General features: G+C 41.4%; 1 protein-coding gene across 10 annotated transcripts in view; it reads left to right on the forward strand.

Moving 5' to 3' along the window:
- Mark3 (microtubule affinity regulating kinase 3) overlaps positions 1-14,973 on the forward strand; it is an 87,705-nt gene that overhangs the window by 15,737 nt on the left and 56,995 nt on the right. For all 10 annotated transcript variants that reach the window (XM_029484375.2, XM_029484373.2, XM_029484374.2 and 7 more), the window contains exon 2: positions 2,850-3,041. In XM_029484375.2, the coding sequence (XP_029340235.1) occupies positions 2,850-3,041 (192 nt within the window). The remainder of the gene's footprint in view (positions 1-2,849; positions 3,042-14,973) is intronic.

The following is a 14,973-nucleotide window of genomic DNA, read 5'->3' on the forward strand; positions in this document are numbered from 1 at the left end:
CAACAACAGCAAAAAACCTACCTGACCAGCATCCTTAATGCTAAGTCTAAAATTCTCTGGTATCTGAAACCTTTTGAGTATATAATTTGGGGTTAAAGATGCACAAATTAGATTCTCCTTATTTCTTAAATTATTCTGGGACTGAATATTCAAAAGCACCCAAGTTAAGAGCACACAAGTTTGGTTTCTCTCGCTGACATGGTGGCTCACAAACATTCATAACTCAGCTTACAGTTACTTAGGATCCTTACAGAGGGAAGGGAGCATCTCTTCCGTCTTCCATGGGCATGAGACTCACAGATGCTATACACACATGTGGGGAAAACATAGACAATAACTAGATGATCCTTGTGTGGTGGTACACACCTGTATTGCCAATCCTAAAGGGTTTGAGACAAAGATCTGAGAGTCTGTGGCCAACCCGGATGCAGTAATGAATACAGAGAGGCAGGAATAAATGAAAGAGCAGATTCTAGCGTTTTTCCATTAACTAATATTTGCTGGAATAGCTGCTGGGAGATGGAAGCAGGAGGATCAGGAATTCTTCAGTTACATAGTAAGTTTGAAGCCAACTTGCTACCTGAGACCTTGCATCCATAAAAGGGGTGAGGGGTTGGGGTGAGAAACAAGGTTATTTAATACACTGCAAATAGAACAGTGGGCAGCGTGGTAGTAATGGGATTATTAGCCAGTTATGGTCTGTGATTCTGTGATTCTTATCACATTAAGGAAGCTCCATTCTTTTTTTTTGTTTTTGAGACAGGGTAGGTTGTCCTGGACTTATGTAGATCAGGCTGCCTGGAACTCACAGAGATCTGCCTGCATCTGCCTCCCAAGTGTTGGCATTAAAAGCATGAATCACAGGAAGGTCTATCTAATCCTAGCTTGCTGATAGATTAAGAGCATGAATCACAGGAAGGTCTATCTAATCCTAGCTTGCTGATAGATTAAGAGCATGAATCACAGGAAGGTCTATCTAATCCTAGCTTGCTGATAGTTTTTCTTTTACATCATAAATTGGTAAGTTTTATGGAGTCCTTTTCTGTAGTGGACGAAATAATATCCTAACTCCCCCACCCCAGACAGGGTTTCTCTGTGTAGCCCTGGCTCTCCTAGAACTCACTCTGTAGACCATTGTGGCCTTGAACTCAGAGATCACCAGCCTCTGCCTCCCAGAAGTTGAGATTAAAGTCGTGTGCTACTACGCCAGGCTCCCTAGATGTTTCTAAAAGTAAAGATTGACTCTGTATCTCTAACGTACAAAGTTTGGAAGAAGAGCCACTTACTGTCACAGTTTGGCTTTGTAGGTTATTTTTAACATTTGGAAAACCTTTGCTATAATTTAAGGATATAGCTTACTGTTTTCAAAACTAGACAAGATGTATAGTGTGTGTATTGTGTTATAAGGAAGAGACTAGGGGGTCTGATGACCTCGTCTTGCCTCAAGACTCCCTTGGACCTCCTCAGGCACTGCATGCATGTGGTACACAGACATACATTCAGGCAAAATAATCATATACATAATATTCTAAAAGGATTTGTAGCTTGTAAACCTGGTGGCTTATTTGGGAGATACTGAAGTAGGACTCTCAACTTCAGGTTGGGACCATATTTGATAAGTTAAAATAAAACCAAAAAAAAAAAAAAAACAAAACACATGTATTTCTAAAGAAAGTAACATGACATTTAGCTCTTTCAATTGTTTTAGATTTCTTTATATGCTTAAAAGTTTTGCCTGCATGCATATTTGTACACCATGTGTGTGATTAATTTCTGTAGCAGCCAGAAGAGGGCATCAGACTCCCTGGAACTGGAGTTATAGATCGTTTTGACCCAATATGTGAGTGCTGGGACTCAAACCCAAGTCCTCTGCAAGAGGGCACTAGCCATTGAGCAACTCCTCCAGCCCTACACGTAGCTCTTCTAACAAAAACAAAAGAAAACCAAAAACAAACAAATGAAAGAAAACCCCAACAACAACCAACAAAAAACCCCAAAGCCCTAAACTAAAATGAAACTAGTTTGTAAAATGAAAAAAATTGATTGAATGTAACAAGAAATGGATTTCTCACTAATTGACTATTGGCCTCCTTGTCATCACTGAATGGTGACATTAACATTTTGTCCCCTCACAGGCTGTGGTGAGTATCAGACATACAGATGCTGTTGCAGAGAATGAAGCTGTGTTTTGTATGATAGTCACCTGTTCAACATAAAGGTGCTTCTCTGCTGACAGTGGGGTTACATTTAGTGACTCTCCTCGCAAACGTCTCATTATTACCCTTACTTAACCTACCAAACTGTACAGCCTAGGTAAGCTGGCCTACTTTAACTTAAAGTAGTCTACAATTTTGCAAAAATCACCTAAAACAAACATTTCATAAGAAAGTGTTGTATATCTTGGGTAATTGAATACCTGTATCCTTCTTCCCCTCAAAAAAAAAAAAAGGCTGGCTGCACTGTGCACTGCAATTTTGACCATCATGGCTTATTGGTGTTTTTAGACCGTTAATTACACTGTTTATCAATGGCTCAGGAAAAAGTTGTAATGCAAAATTTGAAGTACAATTTTTATACTAAAAATACTCCATGAATGTTTTTGTACCATGATAAATTAGAAAAATCATAAATTGGAATTGTCTCAGCTCTTAGAACACCGGATTGAACTATAAAACTTGATATTTCTTATATCAGTCTCTTGTTTTCCTCTTAAATTTATATCACGTGCTTCGGTGCTTTAGGATTCAATGAAAGCCTTGATGTTTTGTTTCTATCCACTAGATGTTCCTAAAATTTGGCAGTACTGCATGTCCTCTCACTTCCTTGTTTTTGTGTACATTACGTTTCAGCACATTTCACATGGAGATGGGAGGCAAGAAGTCACCTCCCGCACCGGGCGCTCTGGAGCTCGGTGTAGAAACTCGATAGCTTCCTGTGCAGATGAACAGCCTCACATTGGAAACTACAGACTCTTGAAAACAATCGGCAAGGGGAACTTTGCAAAAGTGAAATTGGCGAGACACATCCTCACAGGCAGAGAGGTAAATTCCTGTGCTTGCTTTTGCTGTGGTATCTGTTCTGCTAATCTCTTAAGGACCAGGCTACATCGTTAACACCTGGGAAGTTAGCTCTGCTTTCCTGTAAGTACACCAAGTGAATGAGCTAACTTGAAAAATTAGTAATGCTGTGTCTTTTTTCAATGGAAAAAAAATCAATAAAATTGTCTTGAACTGCATGTATGCACTTCTGTATATAAGCCCATAAGCTCCTGTTAGTTGCAGATCAATGGTTGTCTGTATACACAGGTTTATCCTGCAGGTTTCCTTCCTTCTCTGGGGATTTCTAGTAGCCCAAGTTTGCCAGGTTGTGCCAGAAGGCACGTGCTTCCCCAGCTTTTATGATCGTTCACAAAATCGTTCTCTTTCATTCCTTATCAGTGTTCATATAGTGACAGCACGGAATTAGCTTCTCTCTGCGTCTGCTTGTATGGTGCAGAACCTCTCCTCTGCTTTGACAAGAGTGCTTGTATCTAGGTCTTGGTACCTGTTGTCTGCCGGAAGTACTTTCTCCGTCTCCGTAGGGATTACTTCTGAGAATTAATTGGCATATCCCTTTTCTCAAGCGTTAGACTCCTTAACTGTCCTGATCTCTTCCTTATATAAGAGGGTTTATCTTATATTGGTTGACTTGTCTCTCCCTCTGATATTCTAATGGTAGATGTAGGGAAACGGTTGGTACTTGTTATATGTATAATAAATACGGGTCAGATGACTATAATTGTGTGATTGAAAGATGAAAGATGCTTTTTAAAAAGATGTTCTAGTTGGGTGTGGTGCTGCATACCTTTGGTCCCAACACTTGGAAGGCAGAGGCAATAGGATCTCTTGAGTTTGAGACAGGCCTGGTCTACAGAGTAAGTTACAGGACAGTTAGGGCTACACATAGAAACCCTTTCTCAAAAAACAAAGCAAATTAATAAACCTTCTAAATGCAACCAGTTCAAGAATCCAGTGGCTGTCTATGCTTCTTAGAGGCAGTTATTCATTTGACCATAACTTAAAATGCATCCACATGGCAAACAAAACAAAATCCACGAGTGTTTGCATTCACACAGAAAGTGGCTGTCTTAGTTAGGATTTTACTGCTGTGAACAGACACCATGACCAAGGCAAGTCTTATAAAAAAAAAAACATTTAATTGGGGCTGGCTTACAGGTTCAGAAGTTCAGTCCATTATCATCAAAGAGGGAACATGGCAGTATCCAGGCAGGCATGGCACAGGAGGAGCTGAGAGTTCTATGTCTTCATCCAAAGGCTGCTAGTGGAAGGCTGACTTCCAGGCAACTAGGGTGAGGATCTTATGCCCACACCCACAGTGACACACCCATTCCAACCAGGTCACACTTATTCCAACAAGGCCACACCTTCAGATGGTGCCACTCCCTGGTCCAAGGATATACAAACCATCACAGTGGCCATGCTGATCAGGGCACATGGCAGGCTCCTAGCACCCCACTGGCTTAGAGAATATAGAGCCGGAGAAACAGTTAGCAAGAGCCAGTTCTTTTTTCCTTTGCTTTGGCTCTGGCTAGCTTGGAACTTGTTATGTAGGCCAGGCTGGCCTCAACTCAGACATCTACCCACCTCTGCCTCCCAAGTGCCGCACCACACCCAGCATGAGCCTTTTTTGATAGACCTCTTCCACGTGCCCTTTAGGTCTTCTAGATTTTGTTTTTGCTGGAACTTGAAAAAGGTTGGGAAGCCCTGTTTACCCTAACTAGACTCTTAAGACAGTAAAAGAAGATATAACTCTTGATAGTTCCCAGTTTTAGTGCCTATATTCCTGTGGAGATGTGGAGTCTCCTGCTTAGGAGCTGAAAGCGCCCTAAAGAGGGGAACTCATCCCTGTTGTCCTGGAGTGGCGTTTTCTAGAGATAATAAATTCTTTTTTCTTGAGACAGGGTTTCTCTGTGTAGCCAGGGTGTCCTAGAACTCACTCGATAGACCAGGCTGAACTCCAACTCAAAGATCAGCTTGCCTCTGCCTCTGCCTCCCAAGTGCTGGAACTAAAGACGTGTGCCACCCAGGCCCATCAAGATGATAAGTTTTTGACATAACAAATTAGTACCTATCAGTTCCAGATGTTTGCTCCAGTTTCCTGAGGTTAACAAGACAGACAGACCAACCATGTTTGCTGGAGTCTGGTCTACTGTGCTTGCTTTTAGTGCAGTCTTTCTCCAGAAAGTGACCATAGTGACTTAATACGGTTTTTCTCGGTTTTCAAAAACTTTAGTCAAAATTACTTTTTGTTTTCTTCTTTCTGTCGTATGTATGACCAGAATCATATATGTAAACATTATACAAGTTGTTATGTAGAAAGCAAAAAATTTGTTTTTTAAAAAATTGCTCTATTCTAAGAGAATTTCTCCAGTTTTTTTTTTTTTAAAGATTTATTTATTATATGTAAGTACACTGTAGCTGTCTTCAGACACTCCAGAAGAGGGCGCCAGATCTCGTTACAGATGGTTGTGAGCCACCATGTGGTTGCTGGGATTTGAACTCTGGACCTTCGGAAGAGCAGTCGGGTGCTCTTACCCACTGAGCCATCTCACCAGCCCCTCCAGTTTTTATATAGACATTAACTTTTTGCTTAACAAAAAAAGAGACTATGGGCATAACAGTGATTTCTATTATTTGGCTATTTTTAATAGCAGTACTGTTTCTCTTATCAGGGTATGTGTGAGCATGGCCATGCACAACACTTCCCACGTGTAAAGATTAGAGCCATTCTCTCCTACCATTGTGGGTTTTAGGTTTCAAATTCAGGTTGCGATTGTATGGCGAGCACTTTTGTGTGTTAAGCCTCTCACCAATCAAGTAGTGATATCTTTGGTTAGTAATGAGCCTTGATCACTGTCTTTGTCTTCCTGGATATCACATATTAGTTAAAGGCAGCATAGTCTTCAGTATACAGTGGGTCAGAGTGACTACTGGGGATATTTCTAAATGTTTTTGTTATTAAGACAAATAGATCCATAGTAAATAATCTTTACCCGATGTGTGCTCTTATTCAGAATGTAGGATAAGCGTGGTTATAGTAGTGCACACCTATAATCCCAGCACTTGGGAGGCAGAGGCAGGTGGATCTCTGAGTTCAAGGCCAACCTGATCTACAGAGTGAGTTCCAGGAAACAGAATATAAGGTCATAGTGGGTCAGAGTGGGCAAATATTTGACATTGTAATAGACACTATTAAGCCAATTTTGAAGAATCATAATATTAGCCTTCAAAAATGAATGTCTGTTTTCCACATTCTTGCCTAAGCTCTATAAGAAACTTTTGTCTGATTGTCTGTCCATTTTTGCTGATCTAATAGAATATCAGATAGCATACTTTATTGTAAAAAATAAATCATTTCTGACAATTTGGGAGGCTGGAAAGAAAGGTCAGTGGTTAAGAGCATGGACTGTTCTCCAGGTGACCCAAGCTTGATTCCCAGCAGTCATGTCAGGTCACGGAAACTCCAGTCCAGAGCCTCCATGGGCACCGTGACTCATGTGCACATACTTGACACACACAACTTAATAAAAAGTAAGTCTTAAAACTGACAACTGTGGTGGCCCACACCTTTAGTCTCAGCACTCCAGAGTGAGTTCCAGGACAGCCGGGGATACTTAGAGACTCTTGGGGGGTGAGGAGAGGGGTGTGTGTGTGTGCGTGCGTCCGCCTGTCTGTCCTTTGTACTTGTGTGGTCACAAGGGGGCAACATTTCTTAATTGTACAGACTGACTGCCTTTTTGCAGTCTGGTCATCTCTGGCTATCTGTTTAAGTTAGAGCTCTAAGAAGTGGATTGTGTTCATGTGTACAGGATATGGCCACCAAGCTTGCCATTGGCAGGTTATGGTGCTTTCATGGAGACCCCCGACACTTGTCTGTATCTCTTCTCTGGGTATGTTACATTCATCTAGATAGGGATCTGCTCTTCTGCCTGGAGCAGAGGTGGAGGACAGCATCTTGTTCCAGTCAACACTAATTACTCATTCATTTTTTTGTCTTTTTAACATGTGCCTTCACATCTATGTCCTGTTATTGCTAGACCTTCCTACTTAACTGGAGTGTCTGCGCTCCTTTCTCCTCATGTCCTGTCCCTTCACTAGAGGAGACTGTAGCCCCACTTACTCTTAGCCTTTAATTCTTACCTATTTATTTCATTAGCAGTTCTGGAGATTGAACCCCCAATATTGTGTATACTAAGCACTTTACGTAACTCCAGCCTCTGATTCTAAAAACTTAAAAGCACTTACCGTTGGTTGTAACAGTGGCCCTGTGGCATACTAAACTTCTTGAGGCTTCAGATCATTATATGTTTTAGCATATGTTCTTTTTCTTTTGGTCTTTAAAATCGAGTTTCTCTTTGTATCCCTAGCTGTCCTGGAACTCATTCTGTAGACTAGGCTGGTGGCCAACTCACAGAGATCCGCCTGTCTCTGCCTCCTAATTATTGGGATTACAGGTGTATGACGCCACCACCACAGCCCGGCTGGATTTTTTTTCTCCTTTCTTATGAGGACTGTGCTAAAAACTTTTTAGGAATAGCAGGAGAAGAAGCCACAGCTGCTAGTCTTTTTAAAATGATTTTTGTATTTGTCTATAGGCTACATCCAAATACATGTTTTTGAGGAATGTTTTTATATCTTATTGTCCTCTCCTTCTGGATTTTATTATTTGAGAAGTTCTCAAATACCTTTATTTATATATGTGTTATTGCTAGTGATAGTTACTGTATTCTGAAGGTAACACTTAAGAAAATTAAAATAAACTAGATATGGTGGTTTACACTTTAATCCCAGCAAGGGGAATAGGGGTGAGCAGACACAAGCACTGTTAGTTTGAGGCCAGCTAGGACTAGACAGCGAGACCTTGTCTCAAAAAAGCAACCAACAAGAAAGTTAGTATATAACAATAATGCTATTGGATATTAATATATTGCATTTTTTATGCAAAACAACTTTGTAATACAAATTATGGGACACTATTTTAATTTCTTTTTGTTTATGATTTCTATTTTTAACTTTTTAATCTATTTTAATTATACATGTTTATATGTGCCTGCTTGTTTGTAGGTCAGAAGAGGGGATTGGATACCCTGGAACTGGAAATATTAGAAGTGGTTTGTGAACTACCTGTTTTGGGTGCTGGGAATTGAACTTGTTCCCTTCACAAGAGCATCAAGTGCTCCTAACCAGAGTCATCTCTACAGCTCTTATTTTTATTTTTAATTTTGTGTGTATGTGTGTCTCTGAGGGGTGTTTGTACACATGAGTGTATGTGTCCTTTGTGGCCAGAAGAGGGCGTTGGTTTTCCTGGAGCTGTGTTTGAGGTGGTTGTAAGCTGCTCAGCTTGAGTTGGGGAACTGAACTTGGGTTCTTTGTGAGAGCAGAGTGTGCTCCTAACAGTTGGGCCGTCTCTTCAGCCCACATTTTTACTTTTTCCCCAGGTATCTCTACTTTAAGACTGCATAGAATTTTGCTACATTTTAGTCTTTTCCACATTGTTTGGTTGAAGGCTGTGAAGAGATATGTAGTTACCTTTAATCCCAGCACTCGGGAGGCAGAGGCAGGTGGATTTCTGAGTTCAAGGCCAGCCTGGTCTACAGAGTGAATTCCAGGACAGCCAGGGCTACACAGAGAAACCCTATCTCGGAAAAAACAAAACAAAACAAAAAAAAAAAAACAAAAAGGAAGGGATGCTGGGCTGGTGGCAGTGGCCTTTAATCCCAGCACTGGGAAGGCGGAGGCAGGCAGAGGTCTAACTTTGAGGCAGCCTGGTCTACAGAGTGAGTTTCAGGATTGCTAGAGCTGCACTGAGAAACCAGGGTAGGGGGGAGGGAGGCTTCAGGGTATCATGCATGTGTTCTTTGTGCTGTTATAGAACTCAGCATAGAGGGTTTTTTTTTAAGGTGGAAGGAGTGATTAATTGGATTTTCATTAAAACAAAGAAAGACAGAAAGTTAATACTCAGAATAATTTACTTGAGTTGAATATCCATTGTAGTAGATTTGGAAGTGAGCAACCAAAGATTGAAAGAAAGACCTTGTGTTAGAATGGTATGTGTAATAAAAAGGTAAAGCTGGTAGCATTCTAAAAGTACAGGGGACAAAGCCATGTTCATGCGTCTTTTTTATTTTTTTTGTTTTTTTGAGACAGGGTTTCACTGTGTAGTCCTGGCATGAATGGGCTGTGGGCCATCAGTTCAACACTGACCAATATATGCATAGTACCAAATGTCCCCGAAGAGGCACTCAAATAAAGTAAGCCATGGCTTGGGAAGCTGAGGCAGGAGGATCATTAGTTAAGGCAACTTGGGCTGTAAGTGATGCTCATGTGACCTGTCAGGTCAGAGGAGAGGGCTACATATGATCAGCACATAATTTCAACCACACAGACACATCTTGGCTACAGGAAAGCTTTGCATTTAGTAACAGTACTCAGATAGTGTATGTAAAGTGAGTACACTATAGCTGTACAGATGGCTGTGAGCCTTCATGTGGTTGTTGGGAGTTGAATTTTCAGGTCCTCTGCTTGCTCCAGTCAACCCCGCTCGCTCAGTCCCTGTTGACTCCAGCCCAAAGATTTATTTATTATTATACATAATAAGAAGTACACTGTAGCTGTCTTCAGACAGCACCAGAAGAGGGCATCAGATCTCATTGCAGGTGGTTGTGAGCCACCATGTGGTTACTGGGATTTGAACTCAGAACCTCAGAAGAACAGTCAGTGCTCTTACCCACCTAGCCATCTCTCCAGCCCATAAAGTGTCTAGTTTACACCATGGTTTAGACATCCTCGTTTCCTAGTCATGGAAGACTGCCACGACTGTTGTTGGGTTTTGTTACTTTATCTGAAGTAGTATGCTTATATTCTTGCTTCTTTTCTACCTTTAGGTATTATCTAAGGGCTTTTTAGAGTTACTGTTTACTTAAACTGTTGATATATATGTATGCTGTGTGTGTAGTTTTGTGCTGATGTATATGTATGCTGTGTGTGTAGTTTTGTGCTGATGAGTATAGGTGCCCAAAGGTGTCAAAGACATTGGATTCTGCCACACGCAGATTGCAGGTGGTTGTTCACTGCTGAACTTGGTTGCTGGGAGTTGACTGAACTCAGGCCCTCTGCATGAGTACTACATACATTTGACCGCTCTTTTAATGGTGGTGGATGCTTTAACACCTTTCAGGCTCAAAATGTTAGGATCTTTTTTGATCAGGAGGTAGAAGATAGGAATGGAGAGATGGCTCGGTGGTTAAGAGCACTGACTGCCAGAGGTCCTGTGTTCAATTCCCAGCAATCACATGGGGGCTCACAACCATCTGTAATGGGACTGATGCCCTCTTCTGGTGTGTCTGAGACAGCTACAGCGTAATCATATACATAAAATAAATAAATCTTTAAAAAAAAAAGGAGGGAGAAGATAGACATTCCTTTTCCCCAGGACTGTTTGCCTGGCCTGTCTCCTGCATGAGCATCTTTATTTCTGTCTTCAAACTTTCACTTTCCTTTGGCATCAGAGTTACTAAATAAAAATTCCCAGAACCTGACATAGGATGTGACAGGCACAATCTTCTTCCCTCACCTCGGGAACCTTTGTGGCTTATTTTATACCACTCTTCCCCAAACCCACCACGGCTTGACCAGTCTGACACACCACAGTGATCATGCCCTGTAGTCGCCCTTTCTTCCTGATCTCAAGGTTTCACTGCTGTCTCAGCTCGCCAGGCTCCAGGTCTGAGCCAAGGCTTATCTGAGGAGGAGAACTTCCTCCTCAGGTCTCCTTGCTGTAGATACAGGTTAAATGATTACCTTTCACTCACAGCAGCTTTGAGGATTTTCATAGCCTCAAAGTGGAGCTGTATATAACATATTTGACTTGTTTTGAAAAGCAGTCCCTGAATGGAGTGATGGCTCAGGAGTTAAGAGCAGTGGCTGTACAGGGCAGTAATCCCAGTACTTAGGAGGCAGGGGCAGGCAGATCTCTGTGAGTTCAGGACAGCCAGGGCTACACAGAGAAACCCTGTCTCCTCAAACCCCAAACCCCCAAAACATATGTAAGAACAGAAACAGGATAGACTCTTGAGAATAGGAAGGTGTCATTTACAACCAGAAGAAAAAGCAATTGTGAAGAGCAAGATTAAGCTTAGAAACCAGGTTTCAGAACAAAGTGGAAGCATGCCCCAGACTGCTGGATTTGTCCTGAGAATGCAGATGATGACTAAAAAGAAATAAATTCCAAATATACCATGTAAAAATGCTTATGAAAATAAAATTTAGGACTGGATAAATGACTCAGTGGTTAAATGTACTGCACTGTTTGTTTTTCCAAAGGACCCAGGTTCAATTCCTGGCACTCACATGGTGGCTCACAACTGTCTCTAACTCCAGTCCCATGGGAATCCAACCCCTCACATAGACACACACCAGGCAGATATCACCAGGGCACATAAAACTAAATAAAAGCCATAAAAGAAAGAACAGATTTGAAGAAAATTCTACTTTAAAATACATTTAAACTGCTGGAGACCATGTTTTTTCATTGTCCTATCTCCATTTTTAATGTATCTTTGGTTGCCTGTTAGGAGTGTTGAAGGCCTTAGAGCAGCTCAGCAAACTTAAGCACCGTGCTCTTTTTGTGACAGAACATTTCCTGGGAGACATTACACAAAAATCTCAGCCCAAACAAACCAAAGTACGTGCCGCCACAACCAAGCCATCTTGGTGATGTACAGGAATAGAGGTGAGGGGTCACTTCCAGGAACAGAAAGGACTCAAAAGACAGCCATATCACTAAAGCCACCCCAGCATTGGTGGCAGTTGTCAGGGTTGGGAACCTGGAGCACGCTGTAAACTGGAGTTGAAGGCAGCTCAACAGGTTGGAGTGTCCTGCAGGTGCCTGCCTCGGCCGGTCTTCCAGGCAGCTGGTCTGTCTCAAGAGTTTTCTTTGAAGCTAAACTCCATTTATCTGAGAAGGACTCTATTGTTTTTTGTTTTTTCTTTTCTTTTCTTTTCTTTCTTTTTTTTTTTTTTTTTTTTTTTTTTTTGAGACAGGGTTTTTCTGTGTAGCCCTGACTGTCCTGGAACTCACTCTGTAGACCAGGCTGGCCTCGAACTCAGAAATCTGCCTGCCTCTGCTTCCCCAGTGCTGGGACTAAAGGCGTGCGCCACCACTGCCTGGCTTGTTTTGTTTTTCGAGATAGGGTTTCTCTGTGTAACCCTGGCTGGCTTTCCTCTCAGGTTTTATTGTGGTACTCTGGCAAGGAGGAGCCTAGTGCATCTGGTCAGTTTCCAGGACTTCCTGAAGCTATTTTGAGTTGTTTATCCCCTTGCTTGAAGGGGCTTCATTACAGATGGAGTGTTTCAATCTCAGAGGAAACTGTCTAACCTCAGAACAACTTAGTCTGTAAAGATTAATAAATAGCCTGGTTCCTGAGCAGTGCATAGGTAATACTCGAATATCCTACCAGCAGATACCTTTTTCTCTTTTCTAGTACAGTTCCCACTTAAATTTATATTTTCCGGGGGCAGGATAAGATTCATCAGGATGGTTTAAAAATAAAAAGCAGGGCTGGTGAGATGGCTCAGCGGGTAAGAGTACTGACCTCCTCCGAAGGTCCTGAGTTCAAATCCCAGCAACCACATGGTGGCTCACAACCATCTGTATTGAGATCTGACACCCTCTTCTGGTGTGTCTGAAGACAGCTACAGTGCACTTATATATAATTATAATAAATTTTTAAAAATTTTAAAAAATAAAAATTTATATTTTCCAAATATGGAACTAGTATTTTAACTTTTTTATAAATGCATGCACATACATACTCCACATTTTTCTCCATTCTGTGTTGCTCTGGAGCAGATAGGATAGCCTTTTCACCCTGGAGTCAGAATCATTGCTACAATGTTTCTTCTTGTTCCTGGAGGCTTATGGGTTCATAGCAAATCAGTAATTTGTTTTAGATCAAGTTCAGTAGTTTTAAAAATCATATAGTGTTGGCTGGCAAGATGGCTCTCTCTGGGTAAAGGTTCATATGTCTTTGCCTCATCAGATATCTGAATTTAATCCCTGGAACCCACATCGTGGGAAGAGAAGATTAACTTTAGACAGTTGTCATCTGTGGCATGCCTGTGTGCACATGCACAGTAGATAGATAGATAGATAGATAGATAGATAGATAGATAGGCAGACACAGACACACAGAAAAATAATTTTTGTTTTTGAAGACAGGGCTTCTCTGTGTAGCCTCGGCTGTCCTGGAACTTGTGCTGAAGACCAGGCTGGCCTCCAACTCTCAGAGATTGGCTTCTGCCTCCCAGGTGCTGGGATTAAAGGTGTGAGTTACCAAGCTGGGCACAAAAATAAATCTTAGAGACAATTTTTGTACCAATACTATTAAACTATTTACTTTTTAAATTTTCACACAAGTAGAAGGTAGGATTTTTCCAGAGGCCATTTGGTAGTATGGCCATATGGTAATGTATATCCCAACAGAAGCTGGCACACACCTTTAATCCCAGCACTCAGGAGGCAGAGGCAAACAAACAGCTTTCTGTGAAGTCAAAGCCAGCTTAGTCTACAGAACTCTATAGTGAGACTCTGTTTTAAAAGCAGAAGGGATTTCATTAAGTATGCTATGGTAACACATGGGTTTATTGTTATTTTGTAATGAATGTGTAGATGCTTGTTTTTGTAATTTTTTTTTTTCGTTTATGATGTGGTAAATATTGACAGATACAGCCCAGACTTAGGGTCATCAGTAATCCTTAAGAAGGATGTAAAGGTACCAAGTAGTCTGAGAATCGCCAGGCGTGGTGGCACACGCCTTTAATCCCAGGACTTGGGAAGCAGAGGCAGGCTGATTTCTGAGTTTGAGGCCAGCCTGGTCTACAGAGTTGAGTTCCAGGACAGCCAGAGCTACACAGAGAAACCCTGTCTCGAAAAAACAAAAAAACAAAACAAACAAACAACAAAAAAAGTGAGAATTATTGGCATGGGAAGTCTCCAACTTGTTGTCCCAGGCATTGACTGCTGTACTTTCTTCAGTAGGTTACAGGATCTGAGTTCTACAAGATGCACAGTGGGAAGTGGGCTCTCCTGCATCTTATAAGGCATTCTGCTGACTTATCTGCACCTTAAGTGGGAAGTTGAGTTCAGTTCAAATGCTACGCATGGCTAATCTTTTTCTTCTTAAGTTCTTCTCCACATCTACTAAATATTAGTGAAACTAATGCCTTCCCTTTTAAGTAAGAAATCTGTATTATTAGAAGCTATAGTTTCTCCCTGTGTGCTAGTGGGTTTTGTTTTTGTTTTCCCCTTAAATACTATTCGCTCTTAGTATAGCTCTTTCTGAACAAAAGTTGTCAGGCGACACCTTTGTTGCCTCTCTGTTTTGCATGATTGGCCCACTGATTGGTCTGGAGCTTTCTTTACAGTCTCAGGGACTTTTCCATTGTTCTTCGAGACAGGTTCCTCAGGCTGGCCTTGAGCTTTACTTTAAGTCTCCTTGGGACCAGAAGGACAGATGCCTGCATCTTACCAGGCCTTCTGTCTGCAGTGGCTTTCTTGCTGTTGCTAGATGTTTTCAGATTCAGCACCAACTTACTTCATTACTTACGAAATCTCTATGTGCAAGACACTCCAACAGGTATTTTAGGCTGAATATTACTTTCAGCTTTCTGCCCTGGGATTCCAAAGTCTGCTGAAATTAGTTCCACTAAATAGCAAAGTAGGGATGGGAGATAAAGGTCAGTAGCAGAGCACTTGCTTAGCACAGACAAGATTCTCTCCAGCCAGCACTACTATCCCCAAAGGAAAGAGACTTGCTATCAGTTTTGACGTATTCATTCTGTAGTATTTTGAGGGAAGGACAGAGTAGATAATTCCACCTTCTATATAAGTAACAAGTAAAAATGTTATAATATC

This window comes from Mus caroli, unplaced genomic scaffold (genome assembly GCF_978045245.1).
Source record: "Mus caroli unplaced genomic scaffold, Mus_caroli_1 scaffold_14, whole genome shotgun sequence".
In the NCBI taxonomy this organism is placed as follows: Eukaryota; Metazoa; Chordata; class Mammalia; order Rodentia; family Muridae; genus Mus; species Mus caroli.